General features: G+C 36.0%; 1 protein-coding gene across 3 annotated transcripts; it reads right to left on the reverse strand.

The window, feature by feature from the left end:
• Positions 1 to 9,090: 9,090 nt before the first annotated feature.
• LOC131057140 (THO complex subunit 4A) lies at positions 9,091 to 21,908 on the reverse strand. 3 transcript variants are annotated; one of them, XR_009108914.2, is made up of 6 exons: positions 21,126 to 21,908; positions 19,744 to 19,899; positions 19,303 to 19,371; positions 19,010 to 19,194; positions 10,936 to 12,620; positions 9,815 to 9,950 (listed from the first exon to the last, which is right to left on the reverse strand). XR_009108914.2 is itself a non-coding variant. In XM_057991319.2 (5 exons), the coding sequence occupies exons 1-5, from the start codon at positions 21,291 to 21,293 to the stop codon at positions 9,773 to 9,775; spliced, it is 756 nt and encodes a 251-aa protein (XP_057847302.2). In that variant the 5' UTR covers positions 21,294 to 21,908; the 3' UTR covers positions 9,091 to 9,772. The 3 variants fall into 3 exon arrangements, 1 of the variants encoding a protein (XP_057847302.2); XR_009108915.2 differs by having other exon boundaries at positions 9,818 to 9,950; positions 10,839 to 12,620; XM_057991319.2 differs by lacking the exon at positions 10,936 to 12,620 and having other exon boundaries at positions 9,091 to 9,950.
• Between the last annotated feature and the right edge of the window lie 757 nt (positions 21,909 to 22,665).

The following is a 22,665-nucleotide window of genomic DNA, read 5'->3' on the forward strand; positions in this document are numbered from 1 at the left end:
AATGCCAAAAACCAAAAAAATTTCAAACTAGCCTAAAATGTGTCGAAAATCATGTAAATTCGTACGGAAAGTTACAGACAAGTTCGGGATAAGTTACTCACCGGTGGGCCATACTCAGGAGGTCTTTGGAAATGTCGAACATGCTCAAATCGATGATTCTTGAACGGGATAACCATTTTTCCAGCTCAGCACACCAATTTCTTTTCACTCCAAAAGCTGACAAGAATGCAAATGAGAATAAAATTAACTTAGGTTAATTTTATATTTACCTTTTGAAGGGGTAATTAATGTTTGTTTGTTTTTAGTGGGGCAATTTTATTTATTTTTTCTAAAAAATGAATTTTATTGAGGGATCTTTTCAATCAATTATCGTGAGATTAATCGCTCAATCAAAAAAATTCAATAATTTCACGACCAATCTCCCTAGGGGGCGCATAGTCAGGATTTTTATCTTCATCAGATACATCATCTAGACTTGATTTAATCTTTGAAACAATGTTGTCTCAACATCATTTCAAAGAGGGGCAAAATGTATACACATAAAATTGGCTACGAGCAATTAAATAAATATTTTATATTTATTTAATAATTATTTTTCTATTAAATAGTTAATTTGAAAAGATTAATTTATTTCATGTCCTTCTATTAATTCATTTAATTGAAACATTTTATTAATTAATTCGTTATATCCTTTTCTTCTAGTCAATTAATTAAATATCTAATATTTAATTGTTCCTCTATCTACTATCCTATAGTTTCATTAATTAAATAATTTCTTAATTATTCAATCCCTTTTCCAACTCGCCTTTCATTCTCCACATCACTTCTTCTTTACCAACTCATGCATCATGTGGCTAAATTCAATAAAATAAAATCATTTATTAGCCACTTATCTCCAACTTCCAAAATAAATGAAATATTGTGTACGTACACATATTTCCTAACTTTCTTCTATATTCTCTCCAACATCCATATATCTTAGGAGGACTTGAGTCCACTTGTCCTCTCATCCCTACATCTTCTCCAACTATCATGTATCCTCTCAAGTCTTCAACTCAGTTAAGGTGAGATGAGTGGCACTTGTCTTCTCCTTCCCCCTTTCTCTCAACTTTCAAATTCTTGCTCATAGCCATCCAATTTGCAAGATTCAATCATGACTGTTGATCTCTGCCACCTAAGCTCATGCACTCAAAAATCTATAAAAAGAGGTCTCCTAAGCCATTTTGAAACTAATAGCTAATCATATAGTCATTCTAGGAGTTTTCATCTTATGCATATCATAGTATTAGTTAACTATCAATCCATTCTTCATATGCTATCTTGGAAGCTACCAGTGCTTATCTGAGAGCAAAATCATCCGCAACCAGGAACATTGGAGTTAGGACACAATGAGGTGTAAATCATGAAAGGTATAATCTTGTTTATTTCATTTACTTCATGTCACTTCATTGGTTGAAGTTAAGTTTCATGTAGCTTTCACTTTTATATTTTATGGTAGACTGACAAATTTCAGGACATTTCTTTGGAGTTCAACTTTAACCTCAACGAAGAGATTTCTCTAGAAAGTTAATAAAGACCCCAAAGAAAAACTTCATCTTCTATCTTGGGAGAAGGTATGCACACCCAAATCTATTGGAGGATCAAGTATCCTCAATATGGAACATAGAAATGTGGCTTTAGGCACAAACTTGGTTTGGAAAATGTTTGCCAACCACAACTCTAAATGGGCAACAATCATGAGATCAAAATATTTGGACTCTAATGACCTGGAAAGGATCTTCATAGCACTAAATCACCTTTGGGGTCCCAAATGTGGAACTTCATGGTTGATTGTAGAAAGGTCTTTCTTCCTTTCTTAATTTGGGTCATTCATGATGGAAGGAAAGCCTTTTTGGGGGAGGACTCTTGGAATGGTTTTCCTCCCCTAAATAATTCGGATTCATTAGCTTAGTCAAAGGTCCTCCTCAAAGAAGCTCGGGGTTACAAAGTGAGTGACATTGTAATTAAAGACTGTAATGGGATGAGATCGGCTCATTGGAAAGGCCTCTCTTCTGCTCCTATTCCTACAGACCAAAGAATAATTCTCCACGAGGAACTCAATCAGAGGTTTGTGCATTTTAAGGACTCTCAAGACTGCATTATTTGATCTACTCCTTTGGATAATTACTCAGTCAAACAAGGGTACAATATGATCACTAATCCTAGACCGGTTGCAAAGGCAAGATGTTTTTCCTTTTGTTGGTTAGATGTAAGCCTTCCTAAGGTGGGTTCCTTTACTTGGTTAGCGTTAAAAGGAAGGATTTTAACCAATGATAGTTTTTCTCGCTTAGGGATTTCTCCTATATTTATTTGTGTCCTTTGTGATTGAAAATTTGAAACTAGAAATCACTTACTTTTGACTTGCCCCTTTGCTCAGTCTTGCTAGTTATGGATGCAAGGTAAACTTTATTGGTGTGCCCCTCTGCATTCTAATTTGTTAGAAGTATTTGAATCATGGCCTCTTCTCCACCAAAACTCTTTCTTTGTTACGATTTGGAGGGTTGCTCCATCCATCCTGATCTAGAACATCTAGTGGGAAAGAAACAAGCATATCTTTAAGAATGAAAGAAATTATCTGGATTTTGTTCTTTTGAACATTGAAAAATCAATTTCAGAATCAGTGAATGCATTTACTATCAAACACAAGAAAATGGAATTTTGCTTTTCATTTGAGGATGATACTCATAATGGAAACTTATATCCCTCTCGTTCAAACGGAGTCTACTTAATGATTCTCGTAAGAAAGTTAATAGAAAAGAAATCAAATGGAAGCCCCTCGATAAAGATTTTGTCAAATTGAACTTTGATGGGGATTCAAAAGGAAACCCTGGCGTTTTGAGGGTGGGATGTATTCTTAGATATTCCATGGCATTGGTTGTTGCAACTCTTGCTACTAAAGCTCCAAATGACGCAAATAACATGTCTGAAGCAAGGGCTCTAGTAGCAGGTCTCAAACTAGCGATGAAGTATAAGGTGAGACAGCTTATCATTAAAGGGGATTCCCAGATTATTATCTCGGCTTTCAGGAGAAGAGAAGCTCCTAACTAGAAGATTAATTACATCTTGCAAGAAGCTTGGGATTGCCTCCCATTCTTTCATTGTTACCATCTCCTTCATTGCTTCAGAGAGGCAAATAGGGTTGCAGATGTGTTGGCAAATAGGGGTTGCTCCCAAGTTCTTGTAGAGGAATCCTTCAATCATTCTAAGTTTATGGCAGATCCCTTCTTTCCCCATTATTTAAGGATGACGCTAAGCATTTTTAGCTTTCTCTTTTTTTAACTGATCTTAGGTTTTGGTCTTCCCATTTTGGCCAACTGCATCGATTTTAATGTTTTTTTCAAAGATTCTCTTTTGTTCATCTCCTTGCATAATGCTCAACTTTCAAATCTATTGGCAACCCATGCCCCGACCAACTTGCAGGTTCTTGTGTCTTTGGTCTCTTTGCCTGGGGTTTCAACAAGTACGTTCTACTAATCATACTTACTATGTATGCTCCTGGCAATCTCCCTAAGATTCTCTTGGCCATTTCAAATCAATGGTTACTATTTATTGTTCATGCCTCTTTGTTGTCTATATCCATGTCAGATTTTTTCAATTCCTTACTTTAGCAATTTACAAGCCTCTATGCTATCGAAACAATTTTCTCGAGGCTACATTGATGTGTTTGTTGGTCTCACTCGTTGAATAGGTTTTTTCAAAGTTTCTTTCCATTTTTTGTATAGTCAATCTGAATTTTTTTTAGGAAAGGTGGATTTGAATGGATTTGAAGTACACATGCATGCATCTCCTTGAGTTTCTCATGAACAAGACTCATATGCCTCTTTTATTGCCTCTTCCTTAGACCTTCACTGGCTTTCAATCATACAAGCCATCTCAATATTTATCATTTGATCCTTCGCTTCCATTTTGGACCTCTTTGTGCATCTCAGCAAATTTGTCACTCGCTCAGCAATGTCGACATCCTTTGGTGTTCATGCAAGTGTGAAGATGAGTCCCTAGATCAGCAATGTTGTCGCCTCTTCCATTCTAATGATGAATCGGTTTGGGAAGCAATTTCTCTTATCCTCAAGCACATCGTTGGTCAAGGTGATTCCCATATCCATGATGGTAAGATTTTGGAGTTTTTCTTCACCCCATTGCTCCAAACAGCCCCTTATCCAGACTAGGTCTACATAGTGGCTAGTAAATTGGTGTCTGATCATTATTGGCCAAATGTAGCTCAAGCCTTGGGTGGGATAAATACAGGTCTGATCTCAAGCTCTTTAGATGAATTTTTCAATCGGAGGGCAAAGAAGATAAAATGTTGGAAGCGTGAACCCTCTTCAAATCCTATGTAACCTATGATGACTATGCACCCATGAATATCTTCTATTCAGATAACAAGGATCTCTTTGAGGTAGATTGCAAACAAAAGATTTGGATTTCTTCTCAAGCCTTGCCACAATTGTGGCCAAGTTTAACCAAGGGCCCTCATTGCTAAAACCCCTCTATTGTTTTGGATTTGTCTTAGTGTTGATCTTCAACATTTTGCTTTCTTCTTATGTCTTCAATCCTCACAATTGGTATTGGACTCTTCAATTCTATGTATTTTTCAATCTAAATCTAGAAGTGCTAGAGGTATGTTACTCTTGTCCAGATATATTTTGTTGCCTCAATGGTTGAGCCTTGCTCCCATTTTGTTTAGTTGGTTTATCTATGTATCCTTATCTTATATTATCATATTATTAATATATAATATGCTCGATTTGTTTTATCCAACAAAAAAAATCTCTCCAATATCCTAACATACATCATCTAATCGACCAATGATCCATCTAACCAACCTAATGACAATCAATAACACATATTGCCAACACTCTCTGAACATGTCTCCAACAAAGCATGCACCACAACAATCAAGACAAAGACACCAAGATTTTTATGTGAAAAACCATGGTGAGAACTATCTCACAATATATATGAACAATTTTTACAATTTTGTTTCAAGGTTCATTGCCTAAGAAAGTCCACTGCTTTGTGATGGACTTGTTGAACAAGATACAAAGATACTTAGACCCATCGAGGAGATTGACTATTTGATACTAGGACACGTGATAGTTTTAATTACAAAAACATTAACTTGAGCTGCTATTAATGAAGCATTTTTACAATCCCTTTTTTGCATATTCACTATGTCTAGCTGAATTGACACACATCACAAATGATTTGTTCTTCTATTTCTATCCTCTATTACATCTCAAAACACCAAATAGGTTGCCTCCAAGATGACCTTTGTGATCAACCCAAGGCATAACTAGGCCCAAAAACATTATAACACATCCTCCAAAGCCAACATAATAGGTCAAGATCAAACCACAAATAAAGGAAACCAAACTATCAGCCAAACAACTACTTCACCAAAATTGTCAATTATACACCTTTGCACCACCGGGGAGTGACCAAAAACATCATGTAGACCAAGAATTGAACAACATAGGCTGCCCACAACATCCCTACAACCATCACCTTAAGTATCTAATCATTATCTGCTAGCACAAGTAGCGAAACCCGCTAAATTGATGAGAACAAAGCATCTCAAGACAAACCATGACACTTCAACATAAAGGATAATGCATTGCACTACACCAAATCAACTAAGACAAGCATAGATGAACCTGTATATCTCTTTGATCATATCCCCAAGTCTACATGAGCATATCTATCAATCCGAAAGAATGTGAAGCATTCCAATACACTTCTTGAGACACTCAACTTTGTTATGATGCAATCTGGGGAACAATCTCTTCTCTCTTACAGTACAAAAGTTAATGACATAAAACCTAAAAGTAGCCTCCTTGATGACTAACAAAATTAACTCTAGAACCGCAAGGCCAAATATTGGGATGTGATGGAATGCATACCAAAATATAGAGATGGTCATTAGAAAATTCCATATCTACACCTTCGACAAATTTCCCCACCAATACAAGCACAAACAAAGACTCGATTTGTTATTTAACAAACTCTTTGAAACAAGCAAAGATCAATCAATTTGATTGCACTCCTCATCCAAAGCATAAACTAGATTCAGCTGTGTTACCATCCGAATTATCATATTGTCATGGATACATTTGTTGGCCATCTAGACTATCTTGCTTGTCCTCTATCATGCTAAACTCATGTCTCTATTTGTGTCAAACCATCTCTCTCAAATATGTCGGTCTCAAACTATTTCTCAACCTCTTAAACTATTCCAATCCATCTCTGTACATCAAACCATTTCTCAACCTCTTCAACTATACCATTCCAACTCTATACAAATATGATAGGTCATCAAGTTGGCATCAATGACAACACATTGTACATATTACCAACACTTGCATCCTATGGCACCATTGAAAACACATTCTTAGAAAAGGAAAATATGCCGAGCATAAGAATGAAGCTCAAAAGCGAACAAGCCATCCAATCAAGAGAATAGTAGGTTACCCTAGCTTCCAAACATTACAAACCTCAAAAGGCCTAAAAATCCACCACTAAACCTTTCAACAAGCTCAACACATCATCTACAGCCATTTCCAGGTGAAGGGGATTTCAAGAACGAGTTAACACATTAGTGGCATTTAAATCTTTAGTGTTTCAAGAAGGGGCCTTTGTTTTTTTTTTACCTTGAGCACCCTCCACCTAAATTGTTTTTGAGATCCTTACTCCACCCCTAGTTGAGCTTCCCTATTAAGGCACGCTTGAGCTGTCTTTCTAGCCTTTATTTTCTGCTCCAACTTAGTAGAAGGGGTGCTCTCACCCAACTTCTTTCGCAAACCACTGCCAAGAACAAGGCGAAACCATCTCAAAATCCTACAATAAGCCTTCCTTAGCACTTTCAACTTTGAGAATCGACGGAACAAGAGATCTCTCCCTTATAGTAAAAATCCATAAATCCAAAACCACGAATAGAAGCTTTGGTGTCTTAATCTCCCCCCACATAACTTCTGTTCCTGAAGCTTTTTCGCTCAATAAATTCCTCCACCAGTCTTCGCTCCATTCCAAGTTTTCCAACTGTGTACACTTGTAGGAAGACACCATCCACTGATTGGAAACACAATCCACGAACTCTTTACCTTCAAAAGCTGAGTGAAATTTGAAAGAAGCACAAGAAGGGGGAACTCAGAGCATTACAAAGGGAACATTAACGATATCCTAAAATAGAACTCTCCCATAAGTTTAGACACAGAGCTCTGATAGGCACGACAGAGTATATTTAAATTTACATGACTGAGCCAGGTGGCCACATTTATGGCACGAGTAACATCAGAAAAGAACTTTGTCAAAATCCAGTTTCTGAAAGTAGCAACCCTTGGATGAACGCAAATTTTTTTAGGAAGAAGCTGGTTTAGATCTCGCAGAAGTGAAATCCAAATACAATAACATGAGGATTAATCACTTTGGAGCCCACAACCAAAACCTTGCCTAAAAGCAGATCCAATGGCTTCTACAGACAATATTCCAGAACTCAAGGAAGAGCTTACAGCCGAACCCACACCCCCGAGTTATCTTTGATACAATTATCAGCCAAATGATCACAATGCATAAATACAAATTCTCCCAGTTTATCTAACCGCAGTCCTTTTCACAAATGTAAATTCCAGCAGAACCACTGCTAACCCCCAACAGATATCTCATGCAGATAGCATATCCCTATTAGCCCTGCCGGGAATGGGCATTAACACCACAAGCAGGGCTCAGAGTTGCCCCTAAATTCTGAATTACTTTACTGAAGCTGCATCCTCCCTTCCTGTATTGCACTGCTTGATCTTGTTGGATGGGAAAGGAATGAGAGTGCATGCATAGGGATCCCCCACCCGAAAAAATGAAAAAAAAAATCCCCATCTTGCTAAGGAGACCTCTATCAAGCATTTTAAAATTTTACCAATTGATCCAATGTTGAAATAGAATTCTCTTTACTAGAATAGAATCTTACAGCTAACTTCAGTATAGAGGTTTTTTACTAATTGGTCATGTGGATGTACAATTCTCTTCACTACCATAGGATGTTACAATACATTCTTAGAAGTAAAGTCAAATCAAAAATAAGTTGAGCCTACCTTGACCCCCACAACAACCCAAATGAAAAAATATGCCCTTACAGATGTATAGGATATATTGTGAATCCCTTTTACAGTACGGACCACCATTTAGCCAGTAAGTAATAGTTTAAAAAAAGAAAAAAGGACTCCCAAAGGTCATTTGAAATTAGAGTAAATACTCAGCTTGGAAAAAGAACGCTATGAAAGCTAGCAACAAAAGCTAAAGCTTGACCATCCTTACTGAACATACCCAGCACATCAACCCCAAGCTAAAGTGACTGTCTGCCACGGCAATTCTGTAAAAAAGGCACTTGTCTACACCTATCAATCAACCATTGACTGATTCAAGTTAGCATTTGTTATTCTGGTAAGCTGAATGTTCAGCAAAGAAAAAATACACATCAAATAACTTCATTATCTGTAAAGAAATGTAAATGCCAATTAAGTCCTTCAAAGAACCACATTTGAAATTATATCAATAACATTTGTCAAATTCATTACTATGGTCTACTATAACTTTATGCTTAATACAATTGCACATATAATAAGACAAACCCATAGAAGTCAATTGTTTCAATCCCACAAAATAGCAACCACAAAGGAGAATAACACTCATTCCAGTAAGGCAGACTTTGTTATGCAGTAATCTAGAGGCAACCGGTCCATGGATTTGGAAAATTTTGCATTGCAAAGACATTCTTGATTTCTCTTGCTATAATCAGCTGAAAAACTTCACTATAAGATTCCAATTTCTGATGATCATTCTTAAATTCAGCACACAAAATTCTGATAAAGGATTCAAAACACAAATGGATCGTATTTAGAGAGTGATTGCCTCAATATATCAACATTGTAAACAGACCAATATAAACTGCAGATACAAAGTGACATCAATCTATAGAACTAAAAGACGATCTAATCTGCATTCACATCCTGTAAAATGTTTCATGCATATGCTTTGTTTGCTAAATAGCAAACAAGAACTACCTGATAAAATTTAATTCTGTATAATTAGAAGTTAGCTTGAAAATTTGTTAATAAACATGACTTAGCCACAATGCTACTCTTTAAGATGGTCCATCTAAATTATTCTTCAAACTAACTCTTACGATGGTCCATCTAAATTATTCTCCAAAATAACTCTTACGATGTTCCATCTATATTGTTCTTCAAACTATGATACCTTTATCAAAAATATGTAAAAAACCATATCTTCATGCATCAAAATCCTGAAGAGCAGTTGTCTTTCAACTTTCTCTTCTCAAGGCTGTCATCATCAAACTGCATCTTCTGTTTAGCCTGCTTACACTTAACCTTTTGACACTCGAAAACTAATACATTTAAATGATTTGGTAGCAGATGAAGTGCATCATAGGCTATCGACTAACAGCTTGCTGTATGGTTGCTACCCTTGCATCAGAATTTTTAGGAGTTTTAACAATATTCATAATGAAAACAATGTGAATAATTAAATCACTCGGACCTGCCAGACCTGATGAAGAGTAATTGATATCTTCAACATTATAAATTAAGAATATGATGCAGCTGAAGAGATCAATGATTTGGACACATCCCAATTAATTCTAGACTGCAGAAACATTTAAATCCTGAGCTGTATCCATCCATAAGTTCCGATTCAAACCATGAAAATCGATACAAGACATCATATCTCAATTTGTTTGCATAGCTTCTGCATGATAACTTTCTAGCTCGGCATCAAGATCTTCAGCACTTTTTTCAGCACTTTTTTCTTCACCACTCTGCCTTCCACGACCTCGTCCACGTCCACGTCCACGTCCCCGTCCACGACCACCAGAGCCTTGGAATGCTCCTCCTCTACCTTGCCCCCTGCAGATCATAGAAGTATATTAATACAGAAAACAAGCAATAATTTCAAATTAAAGCTGTAAAATGTTTGCTAGACAATGAGAGTGTGGCAACAACATTAAAAAAATCTAATTAAATTCAACCTATAATCTTTCTTTTAAAACAAATTCATAAAGATTAACAACAATTCAGTGAAAATCAAGATGTAAATATTTAATTTACTTACAAACCTTAACTAAATTTTCAATCAAGAACATCAAGAGATGTAAGAACCTATCGATTCAAGTTTATTACATATACAATGATGTTTAGGCAAAATATTGTTCAAGTCATGTTGAGAAGTTAGGTGCTCAATAAACCAAACTTAAATACTCCCCTTGCGAAGTGAGTTATGCAGATCTTTCATTACATATTACCTCATTTTATGAATGCAGTATCAGGCCAAATACAGAAGAACCTAACAATCTTAAGGGCCCAAGTACAAAACATTCTGGTGACTGACAGACAATATCAAAAATAGACTGACAAAGGTAAAAAAAGTCAGATAAAGATATTTCAATAAATTATAAAATTGGATAAAAGAAGATGCCATGATCCTCAGGGCAAACCAAAGACCTCCAAAACCTCCTCAGTTCAATATCATTCCAAGATAAAGACTTTCCGGAACTCACACAACCATTGCATCCATTTATCTGATCTGGCATAAGGAACAAAGAAAAGAATAAGGACAGATCAGCCCTATCCACAGCAGCTTGCACAGGGATCAGCATGACAAACCCTTGGGTTACTTTTGGAGTTTGAAAATTGAAATGAGAGACAAAAGAGTAGGTTTCTATTTTTAGGAGACCAAAGCGGAAGGTTTCATATCTTTCAAAACTTCAGACAAAAAGCACAGACCAGAATAATTACCTAGAAGTGAAATTTGGAGTTTTCACATCAGTGGAGAACATGACAATGTTGATTTCAAACACCATGCATGGTACCAGATGCAGTAATGGAAACTTACAACATTATTTTATTTGACAGATACAGATGATTTTGTCAATAGATGCCACCAGTAGACACACAGCCAGCAAACTGAACATCTCCCTTTGATTAGATTTCAGCTTTCTTAAGAAATTCCTGGAAAAGAAGAATAATTGTCAAATTGCCTGAGCTAAATATGAGCATTTGCCTTCCCCACTAGATTTCTGCCTCCTTGCATAGTGATGGAACTCTCATGTGAATGATATCAGATATGCAAACCATGAAACCCTTCCATTTTGGAGCAACTGGCTGACATCAGATCTCCTGGCATGATGTTGCACCAGATCACAAGTTGTCTTTTCATAAATTTTAATTGTAATAGGGATCTCTCAGGCACATACCTTCTGCCAGATATTTTATGAAGAAATAAACAATTTTAATTGTAATAGGGATCTCTCAGGCACATACCTTCTGCCAGATATTTTATGAAGAAATAAACAATTTTAAATTAGTTTTGACTCTGAGGAATAAGCTGAATTGACACTAGCCACTGATCTGATACAGCACAAATCCTTTCTCCATGGCACCAGTAGAGCCAAAACCAAATATGGAAGCAGATCAAATGAAGATATAAAAATTTTGGTGAAGGGCACCCCCTATCAGACCATGTCATAGTTGAACAGACTGCAAATTCAACCAAGCAGAACCATAGCAACCACAAGACAACATTAGCAGGTTTATTGATTATTTTATATAGGTTTCTATGTGCTACGGGTCAGGATGATTCTGCTTTTATTGTGCCTGCCCAGGCATCAATGAATAGAACCACTGCTTGTCATCATCTGACCTACTAGAAAGAAGAAGACTTTCAGCTCTCGAAATAAGAAAAGGAGCCCATTCAGACACAGCTTGTCACAATGTAACATTTTGAACTCTGTAAATGCCAAACAGAGAATGAGGGCAAAGGAGTTATACAAACATGAGCATGAGGACAATACCAATGGGAAGTCATGAACAAAATGGTGATATTTTGATGTAGGAGGGTATTATGAAAACAACTCTCATCATTACTTTTAAATCTCCAAAAGGATGATGGAAGGCTTTAAAACCCAAAATTCTCTAAGTATGTGCTCATTATAGGGGAAAATCTATCTGTTATTTGCACATAACCCCATGTTTGCTACAGCATATGCCACCTGGTTGCCCTTCCATCTAAATATAGCAAAGTTTATCTCATATTAGTGGTTACGAACTACCAAGACTTCTTGGACTCAAGGACTCAGCATTCATTCTCTGAGTCTGCACTCCTTTCTCTTCATTGCTTACACGATATTATTTAAGATGCCTTACAAAGCCAAAATCTTTTTTCCACTCTTTCATCCCTACCAATTCTCAGCATTCTTAGCAGAGCCAAACATTCAACACCAACATTCATTGTAATCCCAACATGAAATAGAAACACACAAAGAATTGCCACCCTCTTATCTGAAAAAACCATCTTCGACCACCATTAGACAAAGTTGCTCCTCCCAGTGCCATCAAACTTCATCTTCAGAATTTCTCAAGTTCAATGTCATCAAATGACTAGAGGCTTGCTGAGCCTATTTGATCTATCTCCAGTACCAGGGAACCCTATTCTTTACCAATATATAATGTACAACTTTTGTAGACTATGAGGTTTCAACATCACGACCAATCCACCAGCACCCCCATGAAGTAATCAACCTGCACAAGGCAAATCTCATGCTAGTTGCAGTTCCAACTTAGATTATGAAAATTTTCATAATATTTTACTTGTTGCAGGAAAAACAGTCATTCTCCAGGTCAATGAGTTCAAAAAAAACAAAATAACCAGAACAGTATAAACCTACAGATGAAAGAAAATAAAAGGAGTGAATTTGTTTCACAATAATTCAAGTGTCAATGAAAGTGTTAAGTGACAGTTGTCAAAATACACAATTTTGAATTTTCTTCATGTAGCTGCACTACAAAGAATCTCCTTTCAGTTAGTCAAGACAGATTCCAGGTGAATAGTCTAGAATTATATGTTGATAAGTTCAGTCAAAGACATAAGTAACATAATAGTTGCCATAGGTGAAAGGACAAATGACATCTATTGTTTTTAAGGCATAACAGATAAGCAGCAAGACTCTATTTCCAATGAGTCGTTAGATAATCAGCTTTGCCGTGAGTAGCACGGCCATAAATTAATTCTTTTGAAGCCTTCTAAAATAAATCATTCAAGACCTGCCTGAAATTAAACAAAATAACAAAAAAAAAAATTAACTTGCAAACCAACGAGACACCTATAAATTTGAAGATGGCACAACAAACACCATTGGCTCAACTAAGTCACACAAGTTTATGAAATTTTAGGAAATAAAATTAATAAATGGAGAAAAGACTTTTTAGTTTTTATATTTCATGGAAAATTTTGCAAGGTATGTTCAGATGTACTTCTTAAGACTAAACTTTAGGATGATAAATAACAAGTGTATTCCAAAACCTCTGTTTGAAAGAATAAAATCAACAGCTCTTCTTTAGTGGAGAACAGATTCAAAAAGAGGCAACAACCTCCTATACAACATAACAAAATGAGCATGCATAAAAGCAAAAGCAGATGATAAAGGAGATGGATTGCTGGATTATAATAGCATCTAATTTAATAAAAAAAAATAGGCATACGGTTGTCAAATAGCACATTAGAATCAGATTACAAATGAGACTATTCATAAACTTGAAAAAGAAATGGAAAAGCCACTTCTCATTCAAATGTTTGGGGACTGACAGCAAGCTTCACAATATAAAGGGATAAACTTGATAAAGAGCAATAAATACACTAATACAACTAAATATAAACACTTGAAAATGCCCCCATTCATGCAAATGTTTGGTATTGTAGGCAACAACCTCCTATACAACATATCAAAATGAGCATGCATAAAAGCAAAAGCAGATGATAAAGGAGATGGATTGCTGGACTATATCAGCATCTACTTTAATTAAAAAAAATATAGTCATACGCTTGTCAAATAGCACATTAGAATCAGATTACAAATGAGACTATTCATAAACTTGAAAAAGAAATGGGAAAGCCACTTTTCATTCAAATGTTTGGGTACTGACAGCAATCTTCACAATCTAGAGGGATAAACTTGATAAAGAGCAATAAATACACTAATACAACTAAATATAAAAACTTGAAAATGCCCCCATTCATGCAAATGATTGGTATTGTAGGCAATGATCACATTCTAGATATACCCGGCTGTGTTACCAGGTTCTTTGCATCAGGCTCCAGTGCTGGTCCTGGTCTGTTATGGGTACTGATCCATAACCAGTACACCCACGGATTTGGCCAGGGTACTGCCCGGGCACCCAAGCAATACCCTGTAAACAAAAAAATAACTTAAATGACTAATTTCCAAGTTTACATCATAATTTTGTTACATAAAATATAGATGACGATTTCTTAAATAATGTCTTCTTTGTTTTTCCCCTCACACATGATATTGCTTCGCTAAATGACGAATACATATTTCAAGCAATTCATGGTCATCACCTTAATTCTTCATTATGTGATGATTATATGCATCATGTTTCTAATACACATTATTTATAAGGGTTTATGATTTACTAGATCATTCTCTTACACGTACTAATGGAAGTATGGCCTCCTTGTCTCTTGATCATTTATCAAATGAGGATATTCATTAGTCTTTTTTTCTTGAAGGTGATGTTTTATTCTTATTATCATGTGATGCTGCTATAGATATAAATGATGAACATTCTTTCCAACTAAAATATTCTAGTGATACACATGTGGTCAATATTTCAATATCTCAAGATTTTTTAGATCCCTCTTTATAGTTCACATCTCTTAGGAAATCTTATGATTAATGATTTTATGAGAGATACGACAATTGAACTAACTATGGAGTCCTACACTGAGGACATCGGACAACCTGCTCTTAAAATGCAAACAACTTGCTTTGTTGATTTACTTTTGGGATTTTATTGTTAATTAATGGTTACCATAATATCACTACTAGTAATAGCATGTATCTTGAGCAAGGATAATTCACGAATAATTGATGTGCATCTCATGATGATCCTGTAGAGCTTACTACCTATGTCACAACATTCGCCAAATTTCATGTATGAAATTCAAAACTCGGCGAAATCCTATAAAATATTAAAAATTTGTTCTAATTCACCCAAAGTTCGTCGAAACAAAGCTAGGGTTTTTTAGTTGAAATTCATCTAGCGTTTGATACACAATCTGGAAGAAGAGGCACAAATCTCGGGCGGAAATGAAGACGTGGACAAAAATCAAAAAAGAAATGCACACTAGTGGATGGCTCACAATGCGTTGGAACTAGGGTTTCTACCGCACAGACTCATGAAAACCGCCACAAATACTACCGTGATTGGAAGGTATAGCCAAAGCTCAAGGTGTCGCTATGAAAACTCAAGAAGATTGCTACAAACAATGCCTTTCATCGAAAAAAATACTTGATTTCGTAGTGAAGCCCAGAGGAATTTTTAAGGAACCCTGACGCCATGTATTAAATAAATAAATAATGAATATATTGTAAGCTCAAGGTGAATGAGTTTCGCATCCATCCTGAGCTTATGATATATTTATTATTTAATAGTTAACATCTTTATTATTTATATATTAATAAATTAGAAAGTTAAAATTTTAAACGTATTTATGTTTTTTCAAATTCATTACATTGTATTTAGAAGATTTCATCATATCGTTTTATTTTTTATAATTTTAGTTTAATAAATGTAAAAAAATTCTATTAGTTTTTATTAAATTTAATATAATATTATTTTATTTTAATAAATATTTGATCATTTTATTTCAATTCTATTCTATTTATTAATATTAATTTAAATATATTTAACTGTAGCGTCCTAAAATTGCGACACTTGCAATTTCGACTGCATTTGGGTCTTCACGATGGCGGCGCAACGTTGAACCTGAATGGAGACCCCGAAACCCGTTTATGACATCAAAAACTGCATATTTCTGCGCCTTGGCCTGATCCTTCCTTGCACCCTGCTGTCCCGGGAGGTGGGACCATGGCACCCAGCACCCTGGTCCCTGGCCCTATTTTGGGCCCGGTCTCCTTTTGGGCATCAGGTCTTGAAGTTTGCAAATTGGAAAATAATGCTGCTAGGTCGGCCTAAGGTCGGAAAAATCAATCTCTCAACCCTAATTGACAAGTATATAAACTACTTTTCCTCTCCTAGAAAGGGAGGAAGGAAATGAGCAAGGGCAAGACGCGGAAACGATATTCAAACATTCAAACATTCAAGCATTCAAGCATTCCTTCAAGCAATTGAGCATTCTAAGTCTCCATTCAAGGCTAAGTGTTGCACTCAAGACAAAGATTCAACCATTGAAGAGGAGATCACATACAACATACAACATACTACATACATTACACCTTCGCATGTAAGAATACAAACATTCTTACAACAAGGTATCAGTACTTGTTTACATTACAAACATTTACATTTACAGCATTCTCATTTCTTGGTTAATTCCAAAACCGGGGTTTGACCTAAAGGCAAACCCCTAATCCCTAACCCCCCAATCGTCCTCTCTTTTCTGTGTGTAGGTTGCAGGTACGCCGCTGTAATTGAAGATCTGGAATCCTTGTGCAGAGACGAACAGATCCCCCTTCGTTTCGCGGATTTTTCGGAGGACCGTGTGCACTCCGGGCGCCATCGTCCCGTCAACTTTCACTCAAATTTGCAGAACAGCACCGTCTCGACATTTTACTGCTAATTCCAGGTCCGCAACTTCATCCCGTATCCCTATCTCTGTTTATAAGCGAATCTTTCCTACTTTACATGCATTCCTAGTTCAATCATTCTATCTGCATTCTTTACAAAAGAGGGTATCCTTGATGTCTTAACCCTTGAAACTCATTTAGAATCCGATCCTGCATTGTGTGGGATTGGATCTTGTGGGTTTCAACCCCTCTTTTGAATGTAAAGTCTCTCCTAAGTGAAAACCATCATCCCTAGTGACCTCCCTTCTCTCTCCTTGGAGTTGGGGAGGGGAGAACAACTAGGGTTCGATTTTTCCGTTTTACATTAACAATATTAAATTATTTTGGCAATTTAATGAATTTATTATTTATATTTTAAAAAATATAAATTTATATAAGGCGAATTTAATGTCGAATTTTTTTTTGAATTTTTACTTTTGCCAAACTTCATCCGAATTTCATTGTTGTCAAACTCGAATTCGAATTCAAATTCGAACCTTGTGACTTAGCTTACTACTATAAAACAACCTAGGGTATTTTGGGCATAAGTGAGTAATCTTCATGAGCTCTTGTGCAGAATATCCAAATCACCCACCTCAAAAGAGAATGAATCAAATACAAGTCTTGCAACTTCTAATTAGCTATAGATTTGTGACCATGAGGAGTCATTAATTTTTAGATACTTTCCTGTATTGGCTAATTAGGGGGCTGATGAAAGCCAGATGCAAATGGTCTAGCGTAGCAGCACTCATAACTGTTTATAATTTTAATATATTATAAAGAACAAATTTCTGCTGCATCAATTACAATAGACTGTTAATGACTATAGCAGCTGAATTTGGAAAATAATCTTTGAGGATGATACTGATTGCCTTTTCCTACTTAATATTTGATTGATTAATATATATTCCTGTGCCCGTACCCAAGGGAGAAAATTGTCATACTGGGTTCCGATTCCCATACCCAAATCAGAAACTTAGATACCTGGCTTAAACTTGATAAAGAGCAAAAAGTGTACTAATAGATTTACTTAAGACCTATTGTAAGTTATTTAGAAGAGGTGATGTTTCTGACAATAATTTCGGCCTTCACAAAAGATGTAGGAGGTTTTTCTTGGGCATTACCTTGAGAAGGTGACGTAAAATGACACCAACGAAACAATAACCAAGAAAAGAAAAAGAAGAATTGCATACGATGATCTTGAATCATTATTTAACTAAAAATTAAATCCATACTAGACCCCCAGTTTTTATGTGCATTACGTCCTATATGATATGTTAACACAGTAATCTTAAAACATTTTAATCATGTCCCATTTGGTTTTTTAACACCATAATTTCCAAAAATTTTAAACAATAAACAAGGGCCAAGGCAATCCACACTACAAACCCAAAAAGTGAATTTCAACTTGGGCAAGACATTGGCCTGTTAACAAGTTCAATTATGTCTGTTAAGTTTGAGAATGTCAACTCTCTATTCAATTACATCTTTTATGTAGGATAATAAAAGTAATATTCAAGCCAAGAATTGCATCTTTTATAGCAAACTCTGCCCTAGATTTTTATTTCTCAAGAATTTTTACAATGTTCTTAAAAAGATTATTGAAAAGTACTTAGTTTGGTGCAATTTATCTTAATTTTATGTGTTTCGCTTGACCATTGCTGGAACATCATCATTTTTATTTTTTTAGTTGCTATTACACTTTGATATCATTGTCATGATATATGGCCAATTATAGAAAATATGGTACACACATACCATTCCAAATCCCTAGAATCATCAACACCACCTTACCAAGTAACAAATATAATGCTTTTAACTTTTTATATCAATCTTATATCTTCTCTTAAATAGAACACCAAAATGAAATATTCTTAATTCTAATCAGCATTCCGTATCAGGTAATGGTTGAAGTCTGAAATCATCAGAGCTTAATGTCAAATTTCTCATAATTGTTAGACAGACAGCAGCACACAAGGCACTGGTAGAGTAGTCAAACAAGATGGCTTGAAAGAACATGTTGGCATTTAATTAGAACAAGCAATACAAGCAGAAATTCAACAAAAATCTAGAACATACAGAATATTTAATGCTTTCTACAGTTATAGCACGTAATAGAATGTGAACAGAAGCATATGAAAACGGGCTACAAATATTTTATTAAGTTGCAGATATAAATAAACCACCATCTAGAGAGGACATCCTTATCCACTCAATGTTTCAAAAAAGGGTATCTTTGCAACACAAGAGGACAAAGAAATATGTACAACACCATAAGCCATTATTTAGAGAGGCTAACACTGTCAGGTCATTACTCCTTACCTCAATGGTGCCCAGATTGTATTTCCTGCTGTCCAGTTTCTAGGTTGATTATTTGGAGCTGGAATTGATAGGTTTGTTCCAACTATATCTAACTTCAGTGGTTTTCCATCAAGTTGCACATTATTGTATCGCTTCACAGCCGCTTCAGCATCTGCTCGCCTTGCAAATACAACTTCTGCTGAACCCTACCATCGAGTGAAATACAATAGTAGTGAATAAGCACGTCATCCTTTCTTGCATGAACATGCAAATTAATCAGAATAATGGATGCAATAGGACATTTTTGCAAGTACCTTTGACCTCCCACTCCTATCATAATGAACCTGATGCCGTTTAAGATCGCCAACCTCTGAAAACAGTTCCTGCAGAAAAGATGGCATGAATTTGAAAATGAGAAAAGCAATTTCCATGTATAATAACGGGCAATTAAGGTTATAACTTATAAACTAAACACGTCTCTTGATATTTTCTATTTTGTTTTAGAGATAGATAAACTTAAACTCATCTTCAAATGCTACACTAGAGTTTCAAATAAAAAAGATAAAATACTTGAAATGATGCAGACAGAGAACTGAATGGTAACAGAAGTTCTCTGCTTGCTTCCCCTCAAAGAGAACACAAGGAAAAATAACAAGAATAACAAGCAATGCTCATCATTGAACAAAAGTAACAAAAGTAGGCTGGAAATATGTAATAAATCTCATAATAATAAATAACACAATAATGAGCGCTACCTTTATATCATCGTTAGAAACACCATAATCCAAGTTGGATATAGTCACTTTTGTTCCAGTCTCAATTCGTAAAAGTCGAGTAGATGGAGCTGCATCAGTCATCTGTGTATCAAACAGATCATGTTGCCAGGTAGACTCGGGAGCTTGCTGGAATGGCTGCTTCAACACAGAATTTATCAGATAGTCAATATTCCCGAACCAAAAGAATAAATACTGTAAAACAAATATCCTTGGAACAGGACTGCCCCTGTGAACAGAAAGGCTATAGTCTACAATATCACTTCTTGCTTAAATAACTTTTTTTTTTCAAAATTCTCATTTAAAATTAGGTATGAGTGAGAAATTTGGATTCCACGGAATATATTTATTAAAATCCTGCAAATATTGTTTGATAGCATCTTAGATTCTATTTACATACAATCTATCCCACCATTGCATATGTAAAATAGGTTAAGAGACTGACTCTTCGTAAAACCCACTCAGTTCAAGTCAAGTGAGCCCTAACAAGTCATCACTCGTTTAAAAATGTGTAATAAAGGGGGTAAAAACTCAAAGATAGTCTCTCTCCTCCCTCCCCCATTGCGACGTCCAAATTTCTGTCTTACAAAGGCACACGAGAAAGTAAGCAAGATGGTGTCCCTCCTTCAAAGATAGTGTCCCTCCCTCCCTCCTCCATTGCAACATCCAAATTTGTGTCTTGCAGTGCCACGAGAAAAAAAAGAAGATTTGCGGCCTGTAGGACTGTATTTTGACAATTTTGGTCAACTTGAGGGTGAATGGCTTTAACTAAATTAATTTGACAGCCATTTTGTTTGGTTGGGTCTGAACCCATAATGGATCTGCCCAGTTCGAATCTAGTCGAAATCTGAAGACTACGATGTAACCTCCTAATGGGTCTGTCCCATCCAAGCCTAGTCCAAATCTTAAAACTGTGTGTGATCTACCGATATTATAATTTTCAAGTTTTCTAAAGTCTGCCGTATTTCAAGGCTTGTCGAGACGAGAAATCTGTTTAATTAATCTGATGTTTGGGGTTTTCCTGTCTGTTTTCATCTTCATACTAAAAATTCTCCAAAATCATATCCACAGAGGACCAACCAAATAGAGAAATTATTCAAGAACTCTGTACATCAGAAAGATAACAGATCCAAAGACAACCTATCGCTCAAAAGATACAGGCAATCTATAGACACATAATAGATGATAGTTTCGACTGTATTCAAAGAACAAAACACACTCTATATAACCAATAGTGATGTCCACAAGAACTGAAAACTGACGTCTAAACCCTCCTCACCACTTAAAAAACGAAATTTTCACATAAAACAATAACTACGAAAAAGAAACAAGAAAAATCCAACCTCAAAATTTCACTTGCTTACCTTTGAAAGAGAATATGGTACTGCCCGATTCGCTGATCGAAGCAATGCCCTGTTGCGTAGGGGGCCTGCAGAGGCCCCGTTCGCCCTTCCCCTGCCTCGCCCTCCTCGCCCAGGCTGCTTGTTCTTTTTTATCAAGTCATCGAGAGACATGTCCAAAGCATTCGCCATGCTGGTTACTAAAAATGACACAGAGGGTTACGGCTTCAACCCTTCGTGGGGCGCAATAAAGAGACGTAAGATTGAACTAGGGTTCCAAGCTGCAAAACTAGTAAATAAAGGAAAATCCTTTCACAGAATATACAGTAAAGACCTCAAAATAGGCTTGTCTAGGGTTTGAGTGACCCGTAAATGGATTGCAATATACCAAACAGATGCTCTGTATATCAAAATCTCACGGGAAAATAAAAAGTGAGACTTCTGAGTCTTCACCTAATTAGCGAAGAAGAGAAGAATGAGATTCTCTGGAATCTCTGCAGCTGGATATTTTAGAAAAGGCGTGGACTTCATTCAAAGCTGCCGGCTCCGCTAAATTTGGAAAGGCAACTAAGGTGCAGGTATATAGAGTAAAGTAAACCCTAAAGAACTCTTCTCTGATTTCTTTACAACTTCACAACTTTTAGCCGAACCTTCGCCGCTAGAACAACATAAAAATGGCTGAGGGCAGTCTGGCAAAGAGGAGAAATTATTGTTATATTCTGAATGCGCGCAACTCCAGCTATGGTCAGCGATCAACTATCAAGGTTGAACCACCACACGTGTCAAATGGTCTCTCCTTCTAAACGTGTTGTACTCTAAACTTTAAATTTGTTGATCTTATATATTCATTTTGGAAAGGCCCTTTAACATTATGTCTCCTCACACTATTTTTGTTCTAATCGTTACACACCTCTCACATATAAGGGAGGGGGACGCGGCTAATGTGGTTTCAAGACGGCTGACTAAATTTTGTGTTATACACACAATTAAAAAATGAAAGATACAATTAGTTCTATTGAGGATGGCTGAAATCTGTAATTTTCGACTTACCCTCGTGTTATGGAGAAATCATGACATTTTTAGAGCCAAATTAGCTACAGCGTAGGGAAGAGGGTCCTGTAATGGAATAGGCTCCCAATGGGTATAGGAGTTGATCAAAATGAATTCTTATTCGAGCACTTAAATAATCATATAATACTTATTTCAAAAAGTATTTCTTGAATTTGAAAAGTAATAAATTATGTGATACCACATAAGCGCACCAATTAAATATGACTTGGTGCACGACTATCAAACTTACATTTTTGGGGGGATCGTTTTGGAGACCTCAACAAAAATCATGTTGATGTGGCATCATATTTGAGCACGTGAACTCAAAACCAAATGTTATAAGGAGACTTGAGAGAAGTAAATTGTTGTACAAAAGTGAGAGCGATTTGAAATACCCGCATAGAATAGAGTGATTTGAAATACAAATTAGGGTGCTCCATTATAGAGCCCTCTCCCCTACATAGCACATTATGTGATCCTTTAGATAGAGATTGACTATGGATGACATTCTAGA

Source organism: Cryptomeria japonica, chromosome 7 (assembly GCF_030272615.1).
Source record: "Cryptomeria japonica chromosome 7, Sugi_1.0, whole genome shotgun sequence".
Lineage (NCBI taxonomy): Eukaryota > Viridiplantae > Streptophyta > Pinopsida > Cupressales > Cupressaceae > Cryptomeria > Cryptomeria japonica.

Bases quoted from the DNA above. Each gene is read 5' to 3' on its own strand.
- LOC131057140 (XM_057991319.2), bottom strand. From the start codon at position 21,293: ATGGCGAATGCTTTGGACATGTCTCTCGATGACTTGATAAAAAAGAAC. The intron at 19,900-21,125 runs GTAAGCAAGTGA...GTGTTGAAGCAG, and splicing joins TACCATATTCTCTTTCAAAG to CCATTCCAGCAAGCTCCCGA. The intron at 19,372-19,743 runs GTAGCGCTCATT...TCTTTTCTGCAG, and splicing joins TTTCTAACGATGATATAAAG to GAACTGTTTTCAGAGGTTGG.